Source organism: Alligator mississippiensis, chromosome 4 (genome assembly GCF_030867095.1).
Source record: "Alligator mississippiensis isolate rAllMis1 chromosome 4, rAllMis1, whole genome shotgun sequence".
Classification (NCBI taxonomy): domain Eukaryota; kingdom Metazoa; phylum Chordata; order Crocodylia; family Alligatoridae; genus Alligator; species Alligator mississippiensis.
This window is the reverse complement of record NC_081827.1, coordinates 180,130,105-180,156,793: the sequence shown is the minus strand read 5'-3', so window position 1 is coordinate 180,156,793 and position 26,689 is coordinate 180,130,105. Positions and strand designations below refer to the sequence as shown.

General features: G+C 41.3%; 1 protein-coding gene across 3 annotated transcripts in view; it reads right to left on the bottom strand.

The window, feature by feature from the left end:
* SPAG16 (sperm associated antigen 16) overlaps positions 1-26,689 on the bottom strand; it is a 988,711-nt gene that overhangs the window by 305,701 nt on the left and 656,321 nt on the right. For all 3 annotated transcript variants that reach the window (XM_059727149.1, XM_019492271.2, XM_019492270.2), the window contains exon 13: positions 2,660-2,786. In XM_059727149.1, the coding sequence (XP_059583132.1) occupies positions 2,660-2,786 (127 nt within the window). The remainder of the gene's footprint in view (positions 1-2,659; positions 2,787-26,689) is intronic.

Here is a 26,689-nt window from a genome sequence, read left to right as displayed (position 1 = left end):
GTTTCTATTTTATCCAGACAAATTCGACTGTCTCAAGAAATCACTCATCAGACTGTGAGAGATACAGATGAATGGCAGCTCGCTTATCATGAGCAGAATTAACCAGGCAAGTGAACCTTGTGCTCCCAGGGTCTGAGGTTCTTTAACAAATCTTACATTTATCATTGGATATACTTTGCAATTCATAAGGCAAGAAGATGTTCACTCTGATGTGTCAGCATGAAAATATTCTGGTGAAATGCCAGAATGTACTTGTCTTTCTATGAAACTGGCATAAGGGAAGAAATAAATTCAACAGCTTACCTTGGCATGAAAACCTTCAGCTTTATTGGAAAGAGATTCCTACCACAGAATTGTGTCTTCAACTACATACAATCATCCCAAGGGGAGTTTGGCCTGGTATTAGCATGCTGCCAGTGAAATCCAACAATATAATGCATTTCTTTCCAAAACTTGGTAATATCCATGTTCTTCTAAATACTATTTTACCTTTTGTAATCTTATTTCTCTGAAAACAACCTGCAACCTTCATTTTTAATTTAATGCAGATATCATAGATTATGTTTTACATATGGTTGGGACAAATCCTGTGTGATATCCAAAAAAACCCACTAATTTATTGCATTTCCAAATTCTGCAGGCTGTTTTATAGTTTTGCCTTAGTAATTACAAAGATTTTTGTTTCCTTTTCCTCCAAAATACAAAGCTGATTTGTCTGTTCAAATTACATGCAACTGACCTGCAATTCCTTTAATGATAAAGAGCTAATAGCTTACAAGCAGGATGTGATTATTAATGTGAAGCTCATTCTTAGGAAAACAAACTACTGTGCAATTTTTACATTTTATTAAAATAATCTTTAAATGCATTCCTTAATGCTAATTGATCCCAAAAGGTAAGAAAATGCTATGTTCCAAACTAATGGGATTAAACCATTTATCTTCTTTCTTGGAAGACACCTTTAATACAGCCTGATCACTTAGTATGAAGGAAGTAGATGCTCATAATGAATTTGCCAACTGATATCTGGGTATGAATTAGGTATACTTTTGTGATCAACTTTCCTGGAAACTAGCATATATGAAAACAAGGAGTCTTCATTTTATCTTGAGGCACTGAATGCTCAATATATTAATTTACCATCCATTTTGTCTTCTTCTGTGGCCCCATAAACAGAAATTAGCTAATAAACTTAAAAAAATTCCACTGTCTTCTTCATGTGAGCTTCTTTTTCAACTAAGATGTGCATAACTATTACAGCAATGACTCTTAAATACACAGATATCCCTTCTCCCCTTCTAAGTCTCACATAATTACTGCATTTACTCAGATCTGGGATGAGGTTCTTTACCTTGGTCAACATGGGGGAAAAATTGTCAGATTCAAATAACAAGGTAGTGACTCAGCTCTTTGGGCCCAAGATGGCTTTTATAGCAGGGGGAGGAGGACATACAGCTGGGGGGGGGGGGGGATAACTTGTGGTTGGGGAGTTGTACAGTACAGGAGGAGCAAGGGGGAGACTTCACACTGTTCCTCATTCCACCTACTCATTCCCCTCCCCTCCCGTATCACCTTCTGCTCTAGCTCCAGCCCCTCTAGCTCTGTCCTGGCCAGGTCCAAAGCTATTGCCTTGCTTCTGCCTGGCTGGCAAGGCCAAGCCCACTGCTTCTGACTGCCACAGAGCAGAGATGCAGCAGAAGATAAGTGTCCAAAGGGCTGCAGCTCATTTTGCTACTTAAGGATTCCTGAAGCATAGTCGGAAAACCATGATAAAGTAACAGATTTTGCAGCCTCTTAGTTTTAATTATTGCCCTGTTCCCCTCTCTGTACCCCCTGCCCCACCCCCATATGGGAGAGGAAATACATACCTCCTGTTTCAGTTCCTAGTGAATATTTGTTCTTATATCCTTTATCATTTCGTTCAGGTATTTTACTTTAGTTTTGAATATAAACCCCACAAAGTACAGGAGGTTGCAAAGCAACAGGAACAAAGAAAAACTTATCAACTGCACATTCCATCCTGCATATACTGTAGCAATGCTTATTGATCCATTTATGCTTAACTAAGAATGACCATAGAAAAGAATAAGAGAGAGAGAGAGATGCAAATCTTCTGTCAATGACCACTGTGAAATATTTTCCACTAAGAAAGAATGACCCATAACTCATGAAAGGTCAGCAGTAAATTATGAATGCCATTCTACCAAAAAGAATAGCAAAATATTAGCCTTAGACATTGGTGTGTCCTCTATTTTTCCTGCCCCATTTTTCCATTTGTCAGTAACTTATCAAAGAATGACTGACAAATATTCTATCCATAGAACTAATATAGCACGTACAGCAAGGCCCGTAACTTGTCTCCTAGATTCACCAACAAAGAGAACATCTGACAATCCAGAGCCTAACTTTTCTTCTGTGATGTGAATATCTACCTATTAGCCCATGGACTGAGGTGACCAACATATTTACAAGCTCACCAAAGAGAAAGCATATGGTAATAACTTTTTGGTCAGTATAAAATAGCTGTATTTATATTCTGAGTAGAATTACATTATGTAGGTTGTTACTTTTCTGGACAAGTTTCCACTTCTCTCGTATTTCAAATGACCACTGTATTTGAACAATTCCACCAATTTGCAAAAAACAGCAACTTACTCACCATCCTGGCATCCCAAAGTGACAGGGTCTTGTCAGCAGAGCAGGTGAGAATGGTGTTGGAGAATGGTAGAAACTCTATGCTGTTAACTGAATCCTTATGGCCACGCATGGTGTATCTGCATCTCTCACTATAAAAGAAAACAATGATAGAAATATAGCACTTACCATCAAGCAGAATGTAACAGATTAGACCAAAAAAATCATATTTTATTTTTCTTAGTTGTAATTTCAGAGATATTAATGTGAAGGGAAAGGCTGAATTCAGGCTAAAAAATTGTGCATGTGTGGGTGCACATGCCTGTGAGAAAGAGAGAGAGAGTATGTGTGCTGATATGCATGCCTGGATTTTCAAAAGCAAGCAGTGGTTTTAGGGTGCTTAATTTTATGTACTGTATAAGTAGTCCAGTTTCAGAGAGTGGTTGCTTAGCACTTTCTGATAATTGGGACCTTCTGAGGTGTCTTGATATGGGCACTCAAAAATCACCAGTCACTTTTGACAATTTAGGCCACTTTATTTCTCATAGTATCATATTGTTTTACATGAGAAAGAGAAAAGGAGAAAAGAAGAAAATAGATCTGGGGATATATACGCCTATACAATAGAAGAATAAGAGAACTGCCACCTCCCTCCCAAAGAAGCAGCAGAAATCTACATCTTCTGTTTTGGGGGATGAGAATGAACAACAGGGCAGGGAGAAGAAAGAGAGTATTGTTCATGAGTCACTGACATAAGAAATGGGGCATCCCAGGCAGTCAAGCTGCAAGAACAGACTTGAGAGAGATTAATTAGGTGCCAAACCAGGAAGGCCCATTCAGAATCCTTTAGCAAGGTGAAAATGGACTAAAGTGATGGACCATGACAGCAGTGAAAAGGAAGGAAATGATTTGTACATTTCCATCAAGAACATAAACACTTAGGCCTGATGCAGTTCTCTTTCTCCCCCCTTACCACTTCCATATCAATGTGTACTGATGAGCGAGCTCTCACTCTCCAGATTTAATTTACCACTCTGGTAACTGACTGACGGATTTTTCTGAGAACCTCTGACTGCTATATAAAACAAACTCATCTTCCCTTCAAGCTGAGATATAATTTAAATGAGATTGCATTTCTCACACGCAAGTTCATTTCTAGTGGAAGGGGGAACATTTTAACTGGATGTTGTACCGGCGCTAAGAAATACTTGATTTGAAGCTGTGCACCTTTGACTTTTTCCATGGGAGTACATTTTTGTATACAAACAGACTAATTTTACCAATTTACATACATACACATCTAGAATAACCCCATTATTTTATAGTCAGTTGCTCCAGATCCAGTGATTTAACACATAGCAGAATTGAACCCTTGCTTTTTCTCTTTGTAAGCACAGATTCATAGATAGAAGCAGAGCAGGCTCAGAAATTTGGTTAGCTTAGAAAATAGAGAAAACCATGTATGTATGGTAAGATTGGTATTTTTCACCTCTCCCCCCTCTCCCCTATTCCCTGAAGCAGGTTTTGTATCCATTTTAAATGATGTAACAAACTGGGGGTGCTACCCAGCAAAGTTAAGAATGGCCCATTAGGATTCACCAGCAAAACACTGGGATGATTTTACCTCCAGAAGTAACACTTTACCCTTGTTTATTTGAGGTACTCAGCAATTCCATATGAAAATCTGATATTTGGTTTCTCTTTTTTTAATTTAATTTCACAGTATGATAGAAAATGAGGGTTGGAAGGTACTTCAATCATCTAGTCCAATCCTCTGCTCAAAGCAGGACCATCCACAACTGTATCTTCCCAGCCAAGGCTTTTGCCTAGCTGGGTCTAAAGAACCTCCAAGGATGGAGATTTCATAACCTCTCTGGGTAACCTGTTTTACTACCCTCCTACTAAGAACGTTTTCCTAATATCTAACATATTCCCTTGTTGCAACTTGACACCATTGCTTCCTGTTTTGTCATCTGCCACCACTGGGACCAGTCCAGCTCCATCCTCTTTGGAACCAGCCTGCAGGTAATTGAAGGCTTCTATTAAATCCCACCTCAGTCTTCTTTTCTGCAGGATAAATAAGCCCAGTTCCCTCAGGCTCTTCTTGTAAATCATGTCCCCCAGGCCCCTAACCATTTGTATTATCCTTTACTGGGCTCTCTACAATTTGTCTACATCCTTTCTGTAATGGGGAGCCGCAAAATTTGGGGCTCCGGTAACCAACCTCCTCTCAAATACAGTCTGTTCCTCATAAAAAAAACCCAAGTTACCTCCCCCCTTCATTTTATGTTAAACAGAAATGTTAATAAACAACACAAAGTTTAATTCATACTTCAAATCCAGACCTGACTGCCCCCAAACTTTCTACTTCAGGACTAATTATCCTCAATCTTCTCTTTTTCTCTATAAAAGCACTTCCCACTTTGCTTATATCCAGGTGAAGTAATGAGCCACCTGCCATAATGAGTCAGCCAAACCTTCTTAATTCTTTCCCAGCAGGGTCAAAATCTTGCTAACAGCTTCAGGCAAACACTGGCAGCTTGTTATAATTATGAACAGCAAAACTTCAAGCTGATCATCCTACTTAAATTAAACATATCATCATCAATATCATTAGCTCAGTGGGAATGGCAATCTTTGATTTTCTGCACTGCACTATCATAGTGTGTTTTCTTTTAGAATCCGATTACAAGATGATGTGCTTCACACACTCCACGTTGCTTTCCAGAAAGCTGATTTCATATTACCCAACTCAAAATACTTAGAATCTGCCTGCTTACTTAATGAAGATTTCACTATATTCTTAACATATACTGCATCCCTACAATTGTACTGAAAGGTGTATAATATATACTGTAGAAAAGTATTTGATAAACTATATAATCACTGAAAATGAAATAGTGACACTGGACTGATTCTCCAGTATTAAGTTCATGTTCACCTTGCATAATAGTTAACAACGGTGCAAAAGGAGTTAAAATTCTGCAAAACCAGAAATCTTTACTAGCTCCCACTGACTGTAATCTTTTACCTCCATTTTATTGCTAATGGCTACAAAAGATGCAAGGTAGGGAAAAAACCAGGAGCATTCAATACGCGCTTAAAATAATTTCCAAATGCATATAACAAACAGGAATCAGCAGCTACTAGGAACAAAATACAATTTTGCCAACTCATAGTGGTTTTCTTAAAATATACCTGCTGGAGTCGCATTTGTTTTGTTTTTCTTTTTACACTTATGCAGCCTTTACACTTTAAATTTGGCCCCATTCTTATGCCTGGCTGCCTATCAAATGCCACCCTTTCCCATTTATCCTTGCTTGGGATGTGTACTAGTGGTGCTGATGTTGCCTGAGTGGCCAGACATTTGTTTCTTTTTTGGCTATCTTTTTTACCCAAGTTAGTATGTATCTTCCTTACATTCTTATTTTCAAACCCTGCCCATCAGGGCCTCATAGAATGGCACTGGGGTAAATCTTATCTAGCTTTGCTTCCCCACAAACCAAAGAAACCAAAAACGGAAAAACAAACAAAAAAACCCCACTCACAGATATTGTGCGTCTCAAACCATAAGATTATGTTTGCAACAACCAAGGAATTATCCCACATACAACTCTAGGAATATTTCTGAGTCAGGGAAGTTATAAAACAGGTGGAAGAATTACTTCAACAGGCTTAAGAATGAAGAGAATTGTAGGCAGGGGTGCAGAAAAGTTCTGGTCAATCAAATCTTGGTCAAATCAGTAATGGAGAAAATAATAGCAAATACCCTTCATACAAAAAAAGAATGGAAAGCTGTAGTATAGAACTAGACAGAATACCAATACTGGCATGGAATGTACACTGCCTTGCAAAGGTGTAAGTCTCCTTACCAAGTTCTTTAATGGGTCAAATTATGAGAGAAAGTGCCAGATGTATGGGGAAAGGGCTTATGGTGCATGATTTTAAAGAACAAAGAAGTTGTACAAGACGGTGGCAATTATAGAAGCCTAACATTCATGAACCATACCATGAAACTACAGAAAGGGATCATCAAACAAAGTTTGAGGTGTCAAAATTGGAAGTAATAATCAGTTAGCATTCAAGCTAAACACATTATTGATGTGAGCTTTGCTGAAATGGAGAGGTACAGAGGAAACAAGAAAAATCTTCACCTGGTGTTTATTGATATGGGAGGTGCATATGACCATGTATCAATAAAAGTGATAGTGGTGCATGAGGAAACAACTTGTATGGGAAATCTATCTAAGATTTGTGCACAACATGCATAAAGGCTAAACAACATGAGTTTACTAGACAAGGTCTATATCAAAGGTCCATCATAAGTCCATTTCTATACTTTGTGGCCCTCAATATTTAGCAAAGGACATTTAGAAGGATGTCCCTGGTACACCACATTCCTAGGTGATGTGGTTTTGATTGCAGAAAGCAAATGAGAGATAGAGTGACTTGAGGATACAGAGGCATAGCTGGGAAAAGCCTGATGTAGAATCAGCAGGTGGAAAAAAAATCAAAGTACATACCACGTGCACTTTCCTGTGACAGTCAGGGGGTACATCTACATGTGTGCTTTACTGCAGTTGACTAATTAGCTCTGCAGTACAGCATCACAGGCTACACGTGCCTGTATTGGGGTACAGTAAATTAATTAGCTCAACCATCAGCTAGTACTGTCAGGGATAGTACTATCTTATGGCAGAATAATTTACTGCACTAAAACACACATGTAGACAGTGACCGGGTGGGGTACAGATTCCTGCCTGCCACCTAGACACTTGGCTCCACAGGTTCTGCATCCTCATGCCCCAGCCAGCCCTTCTGCCGCCCTGTGCCACCACCCAGAGCCTGAGGCTGACTCCACAAACTGGCTGCCAGCCCAGGGCTGCTGTCCCAAGTGAATGTGTAGACACTGTGCTGGGGAACAGTTGACTCCAGCTCAGAGAACTCCAGAGTTTATCGTGTTGCATTACTTGAACATGTTAATGTACCCAGGGTGTCACATTTGCGGCATAGGATAACCAGCATATACCATGTGAATGCAGGCTCAAATATCCAGGGTCTATTGTACAAGGTGATAGAGAGAAATATGAAGAAATTAGTAACAGAAAAAATAAGGCATGGATAAAGTGGAGGGAGGTGAATGGAGTGGCTTTTGACAGGAAAATGGCAATTTGTGTGAAAGGAAAAATCTACATGCCCATGATAAGGCCTATGTATGGATCAGCAGGTTGGGAAAAAAAGAAACAATAGATGTCCATTATGATGGTGAGACAGATGAGGATACTGAGGTGAATTTATGGATAAGAAAGAAAGATTATGTAAGGAAAAAAAGGTGCAACAACAAGCAAAAGTAACATCCACAGAGGAAAAGCTGAGTGACAGAAGACTGAAATGGTTTGGCCATACAGCCAGAAAGCCAGAAGACTATGTGGGAAAGGAAGTTCAGGTCATAAGAGTTGGGGGAAGTGAAGGGATTCAAAAAGAGGGGAAGACCCAAGATGATGTGATTAGAATAAGAGACTTGGTGAGATACCTTGCATAAGTGGAGCACTGTCACAAAAGGGTGAAAACTGTTCAAGAAGGACAGGCAGGGAAGAAGAGGAGGAGGAGTTGTGCTTTATGTAAAAGAGCTGTATGATTGCTCAGAGCTCCATATAAAACTGAAGACAGTCCTGTTGAAAGTCTCTGGATTAAGGTTAGAGGGGAAAGCAACAAGAGTGATGTTGTGGTGGGTGTCTGCTATAGATCACCAGAGGAGGAGGAGGAGGTAGATGAGGCCTTCTTCAGACAACTAGGGAAAGTTTCCAGATCACAGTCCCTGGTTCTCGTGAGGGACTTCAATCACCCTAACATCTGCTGGGAGGGCAATACAGCAGTGTGCAGACAATTTTGGAAATTTGGGGGAAGCACTGGAGACAACTTCCTAGTGCAAGTGTTTGGAGACACCAACTAGAGGCTATGCTTTTCTTGGCCTACTGCTCGTAAGCAAGGAAGAACTGGTGGAGGATGTAGAAGCGGACGGCAAGTTAGGCAGCAGTGACCATGAGATGACTGGGATCAGGATCCTGACAAAAGGAAGAAAGGAGAGCAGCAGAGTATGGACCCTGGACTTCAGCAAAGCAGACTTTGACTCCCTTGGGGAACTGATTGGCAGGATCCCCTGGGAGGCCAATCTGAGGGGGAAAGGAGTCTAGGAGAGCTGGTTGTATTATAAAGAAACCTTACTGAGGGTGCAGGAACAAACCACCCCGGGGTGCAGGAAGAATAGCAAATGTAGCAAGCAACCAGCTTGGCTTAGCAGAGAACTCTTTGGTGAGCTAAAACACAAAAAGGAAGTTTACAAAAAGTGGAAGATTGGAAAAACAACTTAAAAGGAGTGTAAGAATATTGCTTGGCCATGCAGGGATGAAATCAGGAAGGCCAAAGCACAACTGGAGTTGCAGCTAGCAAGGGATGTGAAGGGTAACAAAAAGAGTTTCTACAAGTATGTCAGTAACAAGAGGAAGATCACAGAAAGTGTGGGTCCCATATTGAATGGGGGAGGCAACCTAGTGACAGAGGATGCAGAAGAGGCTGAAGTACTCACTGCCTTTTTTACCTTGGTCTTCACAGGCAAGGTCAGCTCTCAGACTAGTGTACTGGGCAGCACAGCTTGGGGAGCAGGTGAGCAGCCCTCAGTGGTAAAAGAACAGGTTAGGGACTATTTTAAAAAGCTGGATGTGTACAAGTCCATGGGGCCAGATGCAAAGAATCTGAGGGTGCTGAGGGAGTTGGCTGATGTGATTGCAGAGCCATTGGCCATTATCTCTGAGAACTCATGGTGATCAGGGGAGGTCCCAGATGATTGGAAAAGGGCAAAGTATATTGCTCATGTTTAAGAAAAGGAAGAATGAGGATCCAGGGAACTACAGTTCAGTCAGCCTCAGTCTCAAGAAAAATCATGGAGCAGGTCCTCAAAGAATCCATTTCTAAGCACCTGGAGGAGAAGAAGGTGATTAGGAACAGTCAGAATGGATTCACCTAGGGCAAATCATGCTTTCTATGATGAAATAACCTGCTCTGGGTATGCAGGAAAAAGAGTAGATGTGATATACCGTGACTTTAGCAAAGCTTTTGATACCTTCTCCCACAGCATTTTTGCAAGCAAGCTGAGGAAGTATGGGTTGAATGAACAGACTGTAAGGTGGGTAGAAAGCTGGCTGGATTGTCAGGTTTAATGGGTAATAATCAATGGCTCAATGTCTACCTGGCAGCTGGTATGAAGTGGAGTGCCCCTGGGATTGGTCCTGGGGCTGATTTTGTTCATTATCTTCATTAACGATCTGGAAGATGGGATGGATTGCACCCGCAGCAAGTTTGCAGCTGGCACCAAGCTGTGGGGTGTAGTAGATACACTGGAAGGTAGGGCTAGGATTCAGATTGACCTAGACACATTGGAGGATTGGGCCAAAAGAAATCTCATGAGGTTCAACAAGGACAAGTCCAAAGTCCTGTACTTAGAATGGAAGAATCCCATGCACTGCTACAGCCTGGGGACTGAGTGGCTGGGCAGCAGCTCTGCAGAAAAAGTCCTGGGGGTTATAGTGGACAGTAAGATGGATATGAGCCAGCAGCATTCCCTTGTTGCCAAGAAAGCTAGCAGTATACTGGGCATTCTTACAATTACATAGCCATGGCATCATAGTTAGTGCCTGCCAAAGCTATTTTGACACAGTGATGAGCTACAGTGACGTAGCTCATTGCTACAATGACATAGCATCTTGTGTAGATGTGCCCAGAGATGATTTGATAGCAACCTTTAACTACCTAAAGGGTGAATCCAAAGAGGATGGAGCTAGACTGTTCTCAGTGATGACAGGTAACAGAACAAGGAGCAATGGTCTCAGTTGCAGCAAAGGAGGTTTAGGTTGGATATTAGGAATAAGTTTATCACTAGAAGGATGGTGAAGCACTGGAACACGTTACCCAGAGAGGTGGTGGAATCTCCATCCTTGGAGGTTTTTAAGGCCTAACTTCACAAAGCCCTGGCTAGAATGAGCTAGCGGGGAATAGTCCTGCTTTGAGCAGGGGGTTGGACTAGATCACCAGTTCCCAACCATTTTATGCCACAGCCCAGAAAACTGTGGACTGGAAGTGTCCATGGTCCAGCAAACTGCGGACCACCACGCAGAGCCCCATGGCCAGGATTTCCTGCCGGAACACAGGTAAAGCTAGTTCCAGCCCCCCGGGTGGGGGAGTGGCCCAAACTGCTGCCATGGGCCCTGCAGGAGGAGTCACAGCCTCTCCACCTGGCTCTGTGGGGCTGCAGCCAACCCTTCGTGGGCCAGCACTGGTCCACGGCCTGGGGGTTGGGAACCCCTGGACTAAATGATCTCCTGAGGTCCCTTCCAACCCTAATTTTCTATAATTCTATACGATGACATGGTGCAAGTACATAAAATAATACTTGAAAACATGGTGTTTCAAAGGAGACAGATGGCTTGTGGAGAACAAGCCTCAAAAAACACAGACTAATCTTAGTAGGGAGCATGCTCAGAGGAAAGATAGCAACAATGTATTTATCCCTTATTTTTGAAGACCATAACACAAAAATGTGGCCCCGGTGCACGTGAAATGTGGAAGGCAATGAGAAGTAATCCCAAATTTATGAAATATTTTTTTTAAATCTCTTTTTTGGTGGAACCTGACTAATTACTAAACATTTGGGGTGAGGGATGTGGGAGTGTTCAAATGCCACTTAAAAAAAGTAAAAAAGCAGATGGAAGCAATTTTGTTTCTCAGATTGTTCAGCTGAGCTAAAGATAATGAAATTACTTAAATAGTTAAGTATAAATTAGCCATCGCCTTTAACACACATGCATTCTGTATTCCATGCTTCATGGAAGCCATCTAATTTTACAATAACAATTGGTGGGCATTATTTTGGATTTGTAAGTCAGAATTATTTTGAAAATTACAAAAGCCATGCGGTGGGATAAATTTTTACGTATAAAGCATTAGTTCATAGTGATGTTCATGATGAACAATCAACACAGGCTGGCAATTAAGCCTAGAAGAATTGTTTCTCTTAAAATAAAGTTAGGTTCAATAGACTTTATTTAATAAAAGATAGAAAAAGAAATGTTAAATATTGAAATTCTTGTATGCTCAGATTTGAATAAAAATATGGATATATTGATACGACTTTTATGAGGTAACTATACACAGCATTAGTTTATTCCAATGCCATATGAGACCTCATTTGAGAAGAACAATTAAAAGCACATACTGCAGATCAATTGAAGTTAATGAGATTTAAGCATGTGCTTAGAAACAGGGACTCTACTATGCCCTCTTTACATGCTATCCATCCAAATATATTAAATGCACTAGCAGTCTGAAATAGCATCTCTTTCTCTTCAGCTCCTTTCTCAGTCAGAAAACCACTACACTTAATTCCTTTTCCACATGTCTTGTATAACACATTGTCATATAAGCTTTCATTGCCACCAAACCAAACATGTGGGAAATTTGCATCAAAAGGTAATTTGCAATGAATCTACATGCAATAGTTCTATGAAAGTTTTGCAGAACAGCACAGCACGCTCAGCATCCAACTCTATTATGTTAACAGAACTGTGCCATTTAAAAGTATATTACCAAAAAAACAAAAACACCTCCTATCACTTACCCACTATATGACTTTATCTCACAAATATGTTTAAATCAGTCATAGACATTTTCTAGCCAAGATCAATGGACACGTATACCAAATGGGCTGACTTACGACATTAAAATGCCAGTTTGTTTTATGCTGTTATAAATACATCCTATCATGTCTTTACATTTTATGACCTCTATTTTATTTCTAGGTAGCTTCACATATGACACATCCAATTATTCATGTCAAGAATGTAAAACTACCAGTATTTCAGTAAAAAGTGCCTACCATCATTTATGACAAAGACATTTTTCCTGACCTATTATTTCACTAAACATAACCAGAGTTTTATAAGACATTGATGTGTGGGGACATTTTTTCTCTATCAAGCATATTTATCTTACAAAAGATATACCAGTAGATGGACATGATAGTGTCAAAGAGCCACTTGGCCCCATACAAGATGTTTTATTACATACCTTCAATAAAATGAAGCTATCTTCCAATTCTGGATATTCAAATGATGTTCTTTTTAATTAATGTTTATGCAGCATTTTGAAGATGAAAAGTGCTACAATACAATACTTACATGCTTTTTATTCTTATTTTTGTATTTATTTTTGTATTTTTCCCTGATTTGTGTAGGTAGAAGCCTGACTTTAATGGGGCTATGTGTAGGTTCATAGTATGTTCATCACCAGCAATTCCACAAATCTGTTTTCCTAACTTCTGGGCCCTCTACATCCAACTTCCTGTCTCTACTGCCCCTAAGTAGAAACAAGCAATCTGTAGACCAATTTGTAGAAGGGCTTCACTCTTGCAAATAAGAAGCAAGATATGGATGACTGATATGGGTTACAAGGTAAGGTATATGTTGGAGAACTTGCTCAGTTCAGGGCAACCCTCAGGATACACCCTAATATCAGTATCAACACAAACTCAAGTTATTAAATCTGACAAATGAAACTTTTACATTATTCAATGAGTATGTTTTAAATGTACTACTGGATAAAACTACAATTAAGTATAAAATCCTCCTCTCTTTATTCACACTTCAGCTCAGTGAAACTACTTATGAGTTTAACAACAGGAGGAGCTGCAGTCTTATTATACCAACACAGTGCTCCAATCATGTTGTCATTGAAATCAGTATCAAAACTCTCATTTCTTTAGCTGGATCAAGTTGGGCCCTAATTTATCACTGTGGGAGCTTGACTGCTCCATCCCTTTGTCCAGCACACAATAAAATAATCTTATGAATAGAAACTGACCCCTGAAGCAATATAGATATTACTGATAAATACGAGAAAAAATGCTCCACTTTTTGCCTTCTTTTTTATTCCATTAATATCAAAGTAAAGACATCACCACTAAAAATAACCAAGTGAAAAAAGGATCCCAGAATATGGTATAATGTTTTATTAATACATAATTACATACATTTGTCCTGACTCAGCAACTTTAAAAGCCATCACTGTTATTGTTACAGCCTTAACTTATACCACCTTCAGAAAAATGAAACTTTATAAATCTCATAATTTAACTGTGATGTGTCTCTTCCTAAAGCAATGATGTCTGTAAATGGTTTCAAAAGTTTCCTTTAAATAATAAGATACAAATAATTTTTAACAACTTATATTTTTTGCCTTGTTGGATAATTTTGTAACACATTCAGAGAAGACACCAACTTAATTGTTTTGTGGCAATTTTCTTCTCTGAATCTTAGCAAACTTGAATATATATGCCCTGCCTCTTCTCCCTCCTCCTGTATTTTGAAGGTAGCTAATAGGGCTGTGCGAAATTTTGTGAGCCGTTTTGTTTCAGAGGTGTTTCAGCCCATTTCAGCACCCAAAACACTAAATCCAAATCAAAATGGAAGGCTCAGAAACATCTCCAAAATGAAACGAGGCATCTGCCATGTTTCAGAAACATTTTGGAAATGTTTTGGAAAATTTCAGTGTTTCAGAGCTGGGTTTGCAGGGGCTGCACGAGGTGGGAAGCACTGGTGAGGAGACCCCAGTGTGGATCTCTGCTCCCTGAAGAGCCAGGTCACATAGCAGGGCAGTGTTGGTCCCTGCCATGTGACCTGCTCTGCAGGAAGCAGAGATCCGGGGCTGCACGGGGTGGGCAGTGGTGGTGAGGAGACCCGGGAGCAGATCTCTGCTCCCTGTGGAGCCAGGTCATGCAGCAGGGCAGCACTGGTCCCTGACACGTAACCTGGCTCTGTAGGGCACAGAGGTCCAGGGCAGTGTAGGGCAGGCAGTGGCAGTGATGAGACCCTGGTGTTGATCTCTGCTCCCTGAGGAGCCAGGGACCAGCACTGCCCTGCTGCACGACCTGACTCTGCACGGAGCAGAGATCTGCACTGGGGTCTCCTTGCCACTGCTGCCTGCCCCACATTGCTGGGGCAGCGTGGGGCGGGCAGAGCTGGCAAGGAGACCCCTGGAAGAAATCTCTGCTCCCTGTGGAGCCAAGTCATGCAGCAGGGACTAGCAGGCTTGCTCTGTGCTGCTGCCCTGCCCCATGACCCAGCATGACAGAGATAAGAGATCCACGTGGGTGTCTCCTTGCCTGCATGGAGGGCAGCAGCCATCCCCCTCCCCATGGCCCCATACTGCTCCCCGCTGGGGCCCCAAGATCTGAAAATGAAACAAAAAACAGCCATTTCGCACAGCCCTAGTAGCTAAGTCTAACATGGTAACTATTCTTTAATGCCAATTCATAAAGTGTTTCTGTGTGATGTCATTGGACCTGTTCCAGTTCACACTGAACTCAGTGGCGAATTTCTCATTTGTTTTTATTAGTGAACAGCTATTCCAGTGGTAGAAGCAGGAATGAAGAACCTAATTTCAGCCCTTATCTTACAAAGAACAGCACACATCTACATAGTGGGCAAGTCTACACATGCATTAACGCACTTTAGTTAACGCACATTAAATCTAGTACCCCTGGGTGCCAGTACATGAAAATGGAGGTTGCTGTAATTACAGTGTAATTACAGCACATCAGAGCAGGCTTGATTATCCTGATAATCAAATCTGCTGGAATGTGGCAATTACTGCACTCCAGCAGCCTCCTGCATCTTGTGTATCAGCATCCCACACTTAGAAATGGTGGCAGGGGCACCTGAACTAAAGCTTGTTGAATGAGCTTTAGTTCAAGTATTCCCACTACCATTTTTAAGTGCGGGGATGCTGATGCATGAAACACGGAGGCGCTTTAATTGGAGTGGCTCTTGGAGCCGCTCTAATTAAAGTACCACCTCCCCAACCTCCAGAGCACACATAAAAGTGCCCTCCATAGTGAGGTACTAGGAAAATGTGTGTTAGCCTGTCTTAATGCACATTAACTAAAGAGCATGCACTTTTATACATGCTCCGGGAGTAGAGGGACGACGGTTTAGAGAGATTTCAAGAGCACGGTGGAGTCTACTCCAATGAGTCTACTCCAATGCACTGGAAGTCCAGTAGGTTGGAACAGCATCTGCGCTCATGTATAGGCACCCATGGTTAAAGTGATATCTAATGCACATTAGCTTTTTTTAATGAACATTAACTAAATAGCACTTTTTTTAGTTACACTTTAATGTGCATTAAAATAGGATAACGCACATTAAATCACATGTATAGACATGTCCACTGTCTGTCCTTTTTGCATATTCAGATTCACCTGTAGGAGCAACTTTCAGTTCCAGAAACACTGGAGTGTTAGTAAGTTACTGGTCTGCCAACAGCAACTTTCAAAGAGAACAAGAAATTAATATAGTTGCAAGGCTAGATATTTCTTTTGCACATTTACTAGACCTCCCAGGGAGCTTCTTCATTCGTTAAATGTTTTTGATGTTCTAAATATTACCTTGTTGTTCTTCCATAACTTAAAGAATTATTTTGTCAAACATTACTCAGAAGGAAACTTAGGGGAGTTAACAACATACAGCATATGCAAAAAGCCACACAGTTTAGGAAGGAATGTCAGAGACTTATTCATGCCTTAAGCAAAGTTTGATGATAATGAAAAGATTTAGATTCAGAAAAATTACTGTAGCACCGTGGCATTTGGTCAACAATTCCTCAACTGATTGCACACTTACAATTAATTAATTCTCTTGTCAGAATAATGCTTGGAAAAGAGACTAGTGGACATAAAATTACTTTAAGTTCTGGAAACTTCATTCTTAAAATGCTGGGGAAAGAACTGCCAAATATCTGTAGTTATCTTTGTACATGAAAAGATTAGGTTTCACAATTGATTGCAAATTTAAAGAAGCAGAATCCTACACTCTGTTTATTAAAAGAAATGAAGGCAGAAGGCAACACTTTATTCATAGTGTGTAAAAATGAATTTGGGGGCACAAGGGGGAAGGAATGTAGTAACAGATTTCAAGGAGAGTCCTTATACATATATATTAGTGCCTATATTATATATTGTACATCAGTTTCTTGTGTGGAAGCTTTCAGTATCAGATGGATATCCAATAAAAAGACTGCTTACACTACCCAAGAGACATTGCCAGTAAAGCACTGTAAGAAGAGAAAAAGAGCACAAAGGTAAAGTTGTAAGAACATGTTGGTTGCTATGGTGTTGCACATGGATGTAACTGCCTGACATTGTCTTAACTAATGAAGACCCCTATTTTCCACTCTGTAGTTTGCCTAGCATACTTTGACATAGATGGTACTAAGATAGTGGCTGTTATTTATTCATTCATTCATTTATTTATTTTAATAAATTAACCTTTTGCCAGCACTTGTTCAGTGAGCAAAGTCTAGAAAAACAAGGAAGAAGACAGTTTTTATTTTTCTCATGATATGCTTTAGACTGTACTCAAAACAGTGACTTATTTTGGTAAACACTGAACGCTGTAATTTGTGATTGACAATTTTGACTTCCTTCAGATAACTGTAAATTATAAATCATAGAATTATTTATATTCTAATTAGGCTTTAACAGGAGGGTGTGAAGAAGTCTAACACTGTCTGCCAATAATCTTTGTCACCTTTTCTTCAGTGGCTTGAAACATGAATAATGAGGCTTCTGCTAATTATCATAATGAAGGATTAGGCAGATAATGTTTTACACTGCTTTGAACATGTAAAGTGCTAAGGAAGTGTGAAGTATTATTATTTATATTTCCTGTTTTGGATAAAGGTTTTTCTGTGTGAAACAAATTAAAAGAAGGAAGGATAAGGATCTGCTAAAGCAAAAAAGAGAAATTGAGGCACTGATCTTCTAGAGGCTGTTCTACACACCATTTATTTCAATTAAGGGTGTTTTTACATGGGTATAATTAAATTGATACAACTGTAGTGAGGCCATAGTGCACACACTTGTGTCCTGGTATAACCACATTCACAAAAAAGAGGTTGCACAAATGTATAAATCAATAGAGACTAAAGCAGTACAAAAGTGAGTAGGCAAAACTTTATGGAGTTCCTGAACTTCATGCATGGTGGGGAAGCAGGGTACTTAAGTTTAAATATTCATTTAAGTGCTTTGATGGATGATGGCCAGGGTACACCACATGTTGCTGGATGAAACAGGAGAAAAAGATTAGCATCAATTAATAGCTATGTCAGCTCTATTAAATGGTAGGGCAAGGAGTGGAATGACTGTGGTAAATGGAGATAGACTTTTTTTTTTCAACACAGAGGTTGTCCCTTTAAGTCTGAGCTAAATCATATTGGTGGGGAAGACTGGGAAGCCTGGACTGCTGTGTGTAGCATGCTGCATCTGTTCTGATAATACAGATAAAAGGACTTCAGTTTCTAGGACTCATCTTTTTAGGGGGGAAAATTCTTTCAAATTATTTAGCTTGATCAAAGAGAACAATGGCTGAGATAAAAGGGTTTGCAATGTAGGGTATATTTTTCATACTAGATTTAAGTGTACGTTCCATCTTCTTTAGCAGTGTTGACTCAGTTGATCTTGGTATCCTATCAAGACAAGCTATAGAATATTCCTAGATATATGGCTTAATTATGAGTGCCCAGTTCCTCTGACATCTCCAGCTGAAGTCTCTAGTAGCTGCACAGATTTAGCCTCTCTTAAAATCAGATCCAAAACAATTGTTGAATTGGATAACTTATATGAACATTATTGTGTATTTCAATAGGAAACATTTTCATTAAACACATTCATATCTTTTGGGCAAGATATTAGGAAGTGGTCAATGATTTGGGCCTCAAAAGGATATGACCTTTCAGGTGATTGGAGACCAGGTCATTAAAAGAGCTAAAGTGGAATTTAGGCACTTATGTCCAAAATTTAGATCCTGAAACACCTCAGTAGTTGCCTTCAAGTCTTTGGAGCAAAAACTGGAACCCAAGTTTCCCCTAAGTCCTTTTGGGATATGTAACTTTCCTTATGCGCTGTACAAGGGCACACAGACATAGATGCCTAACCCTATGTTGCGATGCAGAGAATCTTGTCCTATGCAATCAGTATGTTATAGAAGTCAACCTCTCTTCATTGGTTTGATTAAAGTCAGATACTTAAGAATGGATTCTTAAGTGAATTTACCAGCCACTGCTGAAAATCTTAGCCTTATTTTAAAAAGTAGTTATTTTCTATCCCTCAAGGCATTTGGGGGACACATAAGCAGGTAAAACAATCCTAGTAGTAAACAGACAACAACAACAACAAAAAGATCTACAACATTTAATTAAATTGTCATTAAATACTTTAGTATAAGTATGAATACATTTTCTGCTCAGCAATTCCACAGCAGAGGAATAAACTATGACTCACTCATGATGACAGCGGGATTATCCTAAATGAACACATCATCTGAAATGAGCAATAAGCCTAGGTCACATTTTGGTAAGCTTTTCTTCTGAAGTTGGTATTAAAGCTGCCACTTTTTGCTGTGGTCTCTTAAACCCCTGTCTAAAAGCCTAACAGGTAGAACGTGTGCTTTTCTGGTTAGTCTTGGATGACTAAATCTAGATTTTTCCTCAATCCTTCCAAATTTATATTGCCATCGTTGGTTACTAAAATGCAACAGTGTACTTTCATTTGATGGATCAGGTGATTTGTCAGGTGACTGAGTGACTTTCCTTTTCCTAAAGATCCTTAATCTTAATTTTAAATTTGCCCTGTCTAGCTCTATTGATTAAACCATACTTTTAGGCTTCTGTTATTCAAATACAATATCCAGGAAAAGTAGTTTGCCTTTTGGATTCAATTTTCATATTGAAATAGCTTTCCCTGTATTTCAAATAGCACCTTAATACCGGGTATGGTACAATATTCTCATTTAATGAGAACAAGGATGTAAAAACAGTACTTTTTTCAGACCATTGTCTGCAGTGCTGATTAATATGCTGAGGGGGAGGGGAAAGGACTGTGAGGGGGTCAGGGCAGATTAAGGACCCAGCCCTAGCCCAACTGCCTCTCTCACTGCTGGGGCCTTGAGAGGGCACAGGGGGGCACATGCCCCAGAATTGCATGGGGCGGGGCGGAGTGGCATGGGCTGCAGCTGCTCTCAGCAGAGGCTGGGGCTGCGTGGGATGGCAGCAGCAGCGCTGGGAGTGGGGCTACAGGGGGACTGCAGCCACCTAAAAATTTGATGTAGCCCCTCCAACCCTCTCTCATTGCCGCTACCACCTGGCCTGACTACAGCCCCCAGCCTCCACCAGGAACAGCCCAATGCCACCTCCCAGCTCCCCCCCACTCCAAGGGTATGGGGGCCGTGTGCCCTGGATTTGCACATGGGAGAGCAGGAGAGCAGGCTGCTGCTGTGGGCTGGGGCTGGGAGGCAGTGCTGGGCTGTTCCTGGCAGAGGCTGGGGATTGTGGTCAGGCCAAGTGGCGGCGGCAGTGGAAGGGGAATGGGGGGGCTACAGCAAATTTTTGGGAGGCTGCTGCCCCCCATACTCCCACTCCCAGTGCCACCACCGTGTGGTCCCAGCCTCTGCCGGGAACAGCCCGGCCCCAGCTGGCATCAGCAGCCCACCCTACCTGCTCAATTCCAGGGGCACCCGCACCCAGTGTCCTCCTGAGGATCATGACCTCCCAGAGAGCATGCTCCCCCCTCCCTGTGCCCCCCAGATGAGTTGCTCACAGTTCCATCCTGCCCTGGCTGTGCAAGGTCTGCCCCTGCTCCAGTCCCATTCTCTCGCTCACCACTGCTGCGGCTACTCATGCTACCCTGCGTTTGTGGGGGGACACATGCCCCCCTGATCTGTGTGTGGCAGAGGTGGCTTCCACCGTGGGCTGGGCTTTGCACCCCGAACCATGCTATGGCTGTCCTGTGAGCAGCTGGACGCACAAGGCATTGGAAGCACATGGCCTGGCCAGATGCATGCATGCCACCTGGGCTCAATCCTCCCTGCCTGGCTGGGGCCCCACTTACTGGGCTGCTCCTGCACTCTGTTTCTCACCACAGGGGCCTTGATCTGGCCCCCTTCCTTTCCCCCACCAACTGACCTGCTGGGCAGGGGAGGGCACATGCTCAGCCCCCCCACCCCACCCAGGATCGACTGTAAGAGGCTCTGGGATCAACAGGTCAATCCTGATCGACTGGTGACTGGTAGGGGACCACTGGTCTACAGGATGATTCCTAGAACAGTTCCACAAGGGAATCTGGACTGTGGGTGTTATTACATATTAAAATTCATACATGCTAATTCTAAGCAATGTTAGGTGGTACGAAAGTTAGCAGGTGCTATGAGCAGTCACACTTTAAGGACCCTAACATGCACAACCGTGACTTTCCACTAGCAGGGCAGCAAAGCAAAGACATACTTATGAGCTACCAAGTTTGCCCTGTGGCTTCTGCTTCTTCAGTGGTTCCCTGTTCACTTGCCCCCTTCCACCAGAGATTCCCACTCACCCATGGCTACCCAGTGCTCTTTCAGTCCAGGGGCAGTAAAGTTCTGGATGTCGGGTCATCTGCATCCAGCCATGCTCCCCCCGCTATGCTGTTTATATTGTACTACTTATCTATGTCACACACACACACACAAAAAGAATATGGTGTTGTTAGATGTTGTATTTCCCATTTATTAAATGCTCTTAAAATAGGAATGTCCACACATTAACCCAGGAAAAGACAAGCTAAGTGCCCTCTGAGCATCTCAAAGTTATGTTTCTTTGGACAAGGATTATCTCCAACTGGTGTTAGACAGCACATGTGCAATAACAGTCTGCTCAACAGGGTTAATTCCAGTAATTTTCTGGCCTCCAGTATTCCAATATGTAATGCTCCCCACAATATTTAGTTTGCCCTGTGCTTTAGTGATGGAGAGGATAAATGAGAAATATCACCAATTTCCAACTTCCTTCTACTAGTTTTCTATGTTCTTAAGACAAGATTAGATGGAAATGTTCACATTATCCTCATTGCTCTGGATCAGGGAGATTAATATATGCAATGTGGGTAAGTCAAACTTTCCATGTGCACTTAAGGATACTTTTTAGTAACTTACATTCACCTAATTTTACATACAAACGCACTATGTACCAACACCATGAACAAGGCAGTACATATTTGCCTATTATTTCTCTTGAAACATAAAAGAAAAGGACTTAATCAAAAGCACAGACAGATAAAAACATTGCATTTTGTCAAATTCAAGCATTGCAGTAGCAACTGAATGTGAGATTTCCTTTTCTTGTTTCTTTGGAAGACACACCTCTAGTATCATGATAACAACATAACAAGCTAGGAATCTCAATCTATTCTCTTTAAAGTGAATGGTTAAAGATAAAAAAAATACCCAGTTCCAATCTCTTGTAAAACTATATAGGATTAAAGCAAAGGACTAGAAGCACTGTTGTGCAAGATAGTCAATTAGCATGCAATTACACTGCTGAATATTAATAGGTACCTTTACATTAGTTGGTATTGATTCACTGCAAACAGCACCATTACCTTTGTCCTTTCTTCTTTTTTTAGGTTTTGTTTTTTCTCCCTTATTTTAAATTTACTGAAATTGCTATAGAACTATTAAATGAGCAAATATTTCTAAAAACAGTATAAAAATGTCTGGAATTCAATAAATATAAACACTTAAATGTTAAAGCGAGTAGAATGAATTTCAGTATGTTTTCAAATTGGTTTTCTTCAGAGCATAGTTTTGTTATTTGTCCAAATAAAATGGATTTTGAGTGGGTGGCAGTCTTAAGAGACATGCTGCACTGTTTCAATGGCTTTGTGAACTTGGAAAGGTATTATGAATAATGGATTTGCTGTGCTCTTAGACACAGCGCCACAACAAAGACAATATCATTCTGGTTGTCTAATAAGCTGCTGCTGAAGTAAGGAATAAAAAGCCTCACCTACTGGTCTAACCTACAGGTGATATCATTTTTATTCAGTGCATTTTTCAAAGCTGTCTTGGCAAACTGCTGCATTGGCTCTGTCTGCTTTTAGAGGGAGAAACCACCAGAAACACACCATGTGTGATGCTAAATTCCAGAGTTCATTTCATTGTTTTCATTTTCTGCTTTCCTTTTGAGGGACCAACCTTTCAAAAGACAGATATGTTAGATTATTAGCCCAAAAAGGACTCTCCTGATTTTGAGGTGGTTCTATTTGGAAGGGATTGTATTATGCTGTTTTAAGTATTATGCATGTAGTTGCATATCTTTGAGTCAAAATTTCCCAGAAGAGTTTCAAGGAGCAATACTAGGCAATGCCCTGATATCTTACCTTGAAAGTGAGTTCTCCACTGCCTGACCAACATTTTTTGTGACAGAAGGAATTATGATAAATCAGTGTTATTAGAAGAGAAGGATTAAGCTATCAACCATGGATTAATCCCATAAATCAGCATGAAACAAGTAACCCATTAGACCAAAGATTCCTTTATTCAAACTCTATTTAAAATAAATAAATAAAAGCTTAGGCCACATCCAGGTGCGCCGCCACTAGTTGTCCCCAAGGAACACCTGTAATGCACACTCTGGCACATGGCAAGTTACCCCAGGCGGGGTAGGGGAGACCGGGTTCAGCACTGGGCTGGCCCCAGTAGCCTTACCTGGGGTTCTGGGGTCTTCCTGAGGCTGCAGCAATGACAATTCTGCTGCATGGAGCCTGGCCAGCAGCTGCAGCACAGTTCTGGGTGGCCCAGCTCCAGTTTTGAGTGGTACATGCTGTTCCCATGTGCACCACTCTGCTTTTTTTTCACTGCAGGGGATATCCAGGGGTCAAAAAGCCCTCTGCACTGCTCCCAGAGAACACCTGAATGTGTAGTATGTGTTACCACAAACATGTCTATGGTACCACATATCTCACTGCCGCACTTGTCTGGACGCAGCTTTAGAGTTTATACTACTACTGATCCAGTTTCAGAACTGATAGAACATGCATCCTGTGGGGATTTAGGGCTAAATCTACAAAAGGATACAGGGAATGTTTAAATGCCATTTTAGGTGTCCAAGTAAAAAATGTAAAACCTCAAAATCCCTGTTTTATTGCTATGTAACAAGGCAGTTTGGCCCTTTAAGGGAGGTAGCCAGACCTGGGGCAGGAACCCAGCTTTGAGGGATGAGGTGGAAGTTGAAAGTCAAAATGGAGAGAGAGCAAAGAGCTTGAGCTAGGGGAAGGAGCAGTTTGCAGGCAGGAAGAAGACTGAACCCCAAAAGAACTTGGCTCTAGAAAAGGCCAGAACTAAAGAGCTTTCTCCTGCTGCTTTACTTTTTCATTTGTTTGTTTGGACCAAGAATTATTGTTTTATATTATGAGGACTGGATGAGGGACTCCCAAGGGGGCAAAGCCAGACAGAAACTGCAGGCAATTAAGCCCACTTGTGAACTACTGTGTAGTCTGGCTGAAAGAATCTTAAATGAGCAAAAGCTGCCTGCACAGCAGCAGGAACTTCAGCCCACTTACATGCTACCTAACTAAAGCCTGTAGATGCCAAAACTTACATCATTAATGTTCTGTCTGAATCTAAAGGTCTGATTCTGAGCAGTCCAGAAGTACCTCCGTTTTGACAGTACTGAGCATCTCAACACTTCTCTCATTTCTACACCCCATCAGGATAGACATTTAGGTATTCCTCTTACTTAATCTGCTTCTCTGACCTAATCTGGTACATGTTCTCAGTATACTCGACACAAAGCACAGCTGGTGCCCCCTTTATCTAAGAGCTCAGTGGTTAGAGTACTCAGGATGGAGGAGTGCAGCAGGGGATCCATACCACTGCTACTGGAAGAAAATAAAAACAGTGCAGCTGAAAGTAGGCTGCTAATGAAAGGATGGAGAAGCTCCTTGATTGAAGCTGAGCAACTGCAACTAGCAGGGAGACTAGCTGCAAAGGACATCAGGTGCAAGTAGCACAGTTAGACGGGTTGCAGGACTCAGCCTTCAGACTACAGGCAGCAGAACATAAGGCTGCTGATTAAGGTGTTAGCAGCACCTGGGCCCTGTTACCTGAAATCCCAGTCAGGTGACTGGAAGAGGGAGGTGAAAGAGTCATATAAGCCTGAGCCTAGGACTAGAGGTTCAGACTGGCTATGATCCTATAAAGGAAGGCCTCTGCTGAACGCAGAATCACAGTGAAGTAGGGCTGGACAGAACCCCATAGATCATGAAGCCTAACCCCCCTGCCTGAGGCAGGATCATCTGTCCAAAGCATCCTATGCTAAACCATAGTCTAATCCCTTAGTAAAACTATCAACCCTGACTCCACACTAACATCCTAACCTGCCACAGGGAAAGCAGGGGGACCATAGGAGCCAATGGCCTGCTTCTGTAAAAAGGTTTTTAATACATACTCAAGAGATTCCAGGTAGAGGGCCATGCCCCTTGCTACAGAGGAAGGCAAAAACCCTCACAGTCCTTACCAATCTCACCATGGGGGCAAAGTCCTTCCTGACCCTAAATATAGTGATTGGTCTGACCCTGAGCAGAGGGGCAAGTCCCTCTAGCCAGGAACCTCCAGCTTGAAGTCATCTTGGAAAGATCGAATGTTTGTTTTCTTATTTTAGAGGTTACATTCTGACTGGTGGCTAGGGAATAGTTGAAAAGGGCAGTTTTTAAAGGCTGCAAGTGGGGTGCCTGGGAGGCACTCTTCACCAAGTGGGGCTGTCATGTTCCACCACTGAGAACAGCCCAGCTCCATCCTCTTTGGAACCACCTTTCAGGTACTTGAAGGCTGCTATTAAATCCCCTCTCAGTCTTCTCTTCTCCAGACCAGATAAATGTTCCAGATGTGGCCTTTTACTTTACAATACTAAGATGATATTTAAAATATAAGGAAATTAGTCTTGCAATATTAATGAGAGAAAATGCTCACAAAGACATTTAAATAGGCAGATATAATCAAAGCAACACTAGGAATGGTATCGCTGATTCCACTTGAAAAGCTTCTGACAATTACTTTACAGCAAGGTGTCAACTCACCCTGTGCTCTGGGCTGGAAGTGAACTGCCTAGCTCCTCAAGGGCCAGATCCGTGGGGCAGATGGGGCCAGCAGCAATGGCAACAGTGAGTTCAGCAGTGGCAACGCAGGGCAAGCAGCTGCTTGCCACAGCCAAAGTAGTACAAGTGGTGGTAAGCCAATCAGCTACAGGACAATCAAGGCTGTGATAATACAGTCTTCTCTTGCACCCCTTGCCACCAAGGGCCATGCCCAATGTGGCTTTGGGGCCCTGATTTCTACATTAAGCCACTCACGGTTAGTCAAGCCCCTAAGTTCCTTGGCCAGAGGAAATAAGTCCACAGGCTGGATCTGGTCCATGGGTTTGATGTCTGAAACCCCTTCCTTACAGGAAACTTTTCTAATGTCCATTGTCTTCAAAAGGAGCAGCAAGTGTATCAGCTCCTTAGAAAACTGAATTATGATTGAGACCTAACAGTTGCATCCCCTCTTTGGTTCCAATCCTGCAAATATTTAAGTGCTTTAGTCATTAGCATCACTGAAACAAATCTTTCACATGGGTAAACTTACACTTGGGTGAATTCACATACATTCATGAATATTTCCACAATCAGGGGCTTTTATTGATCCCCAAGGCAATCAAAATATACAAACTCTATGAATACATTAAAGTGAACAGGTCACCAATTAGTAAGATTTTAACGGTTTGCTCTGCGCTTCAGGAAGATTTTGGTATTGTTCAATATTTTCAGTAAATGGTCATCTCTTGGCATTACATAACTATAAACAATTTCCATCATTTATGTAAATTTAGTTGCATAATGTAATTTCATTTTATACCTTTGTTGTGAGTGTTGAATGTAATCAAAAGCAATGTCAAGCAATGATTGATAACTAATAAGAATTATATAAAAAGCAATTGTAATCAGGACCAGATTCTTGCCACGGCAGAAGACGAGCTGTTTTTGTATGTTGTATAACCTAATGCCTCCTCAAGCCATTATTTTTGCCTAAGCTTTCCAAACACCATTAGATCAGGTCTATATTAGTATATCTTGGAAAATATTCTGAACAGAAAAAATATAACT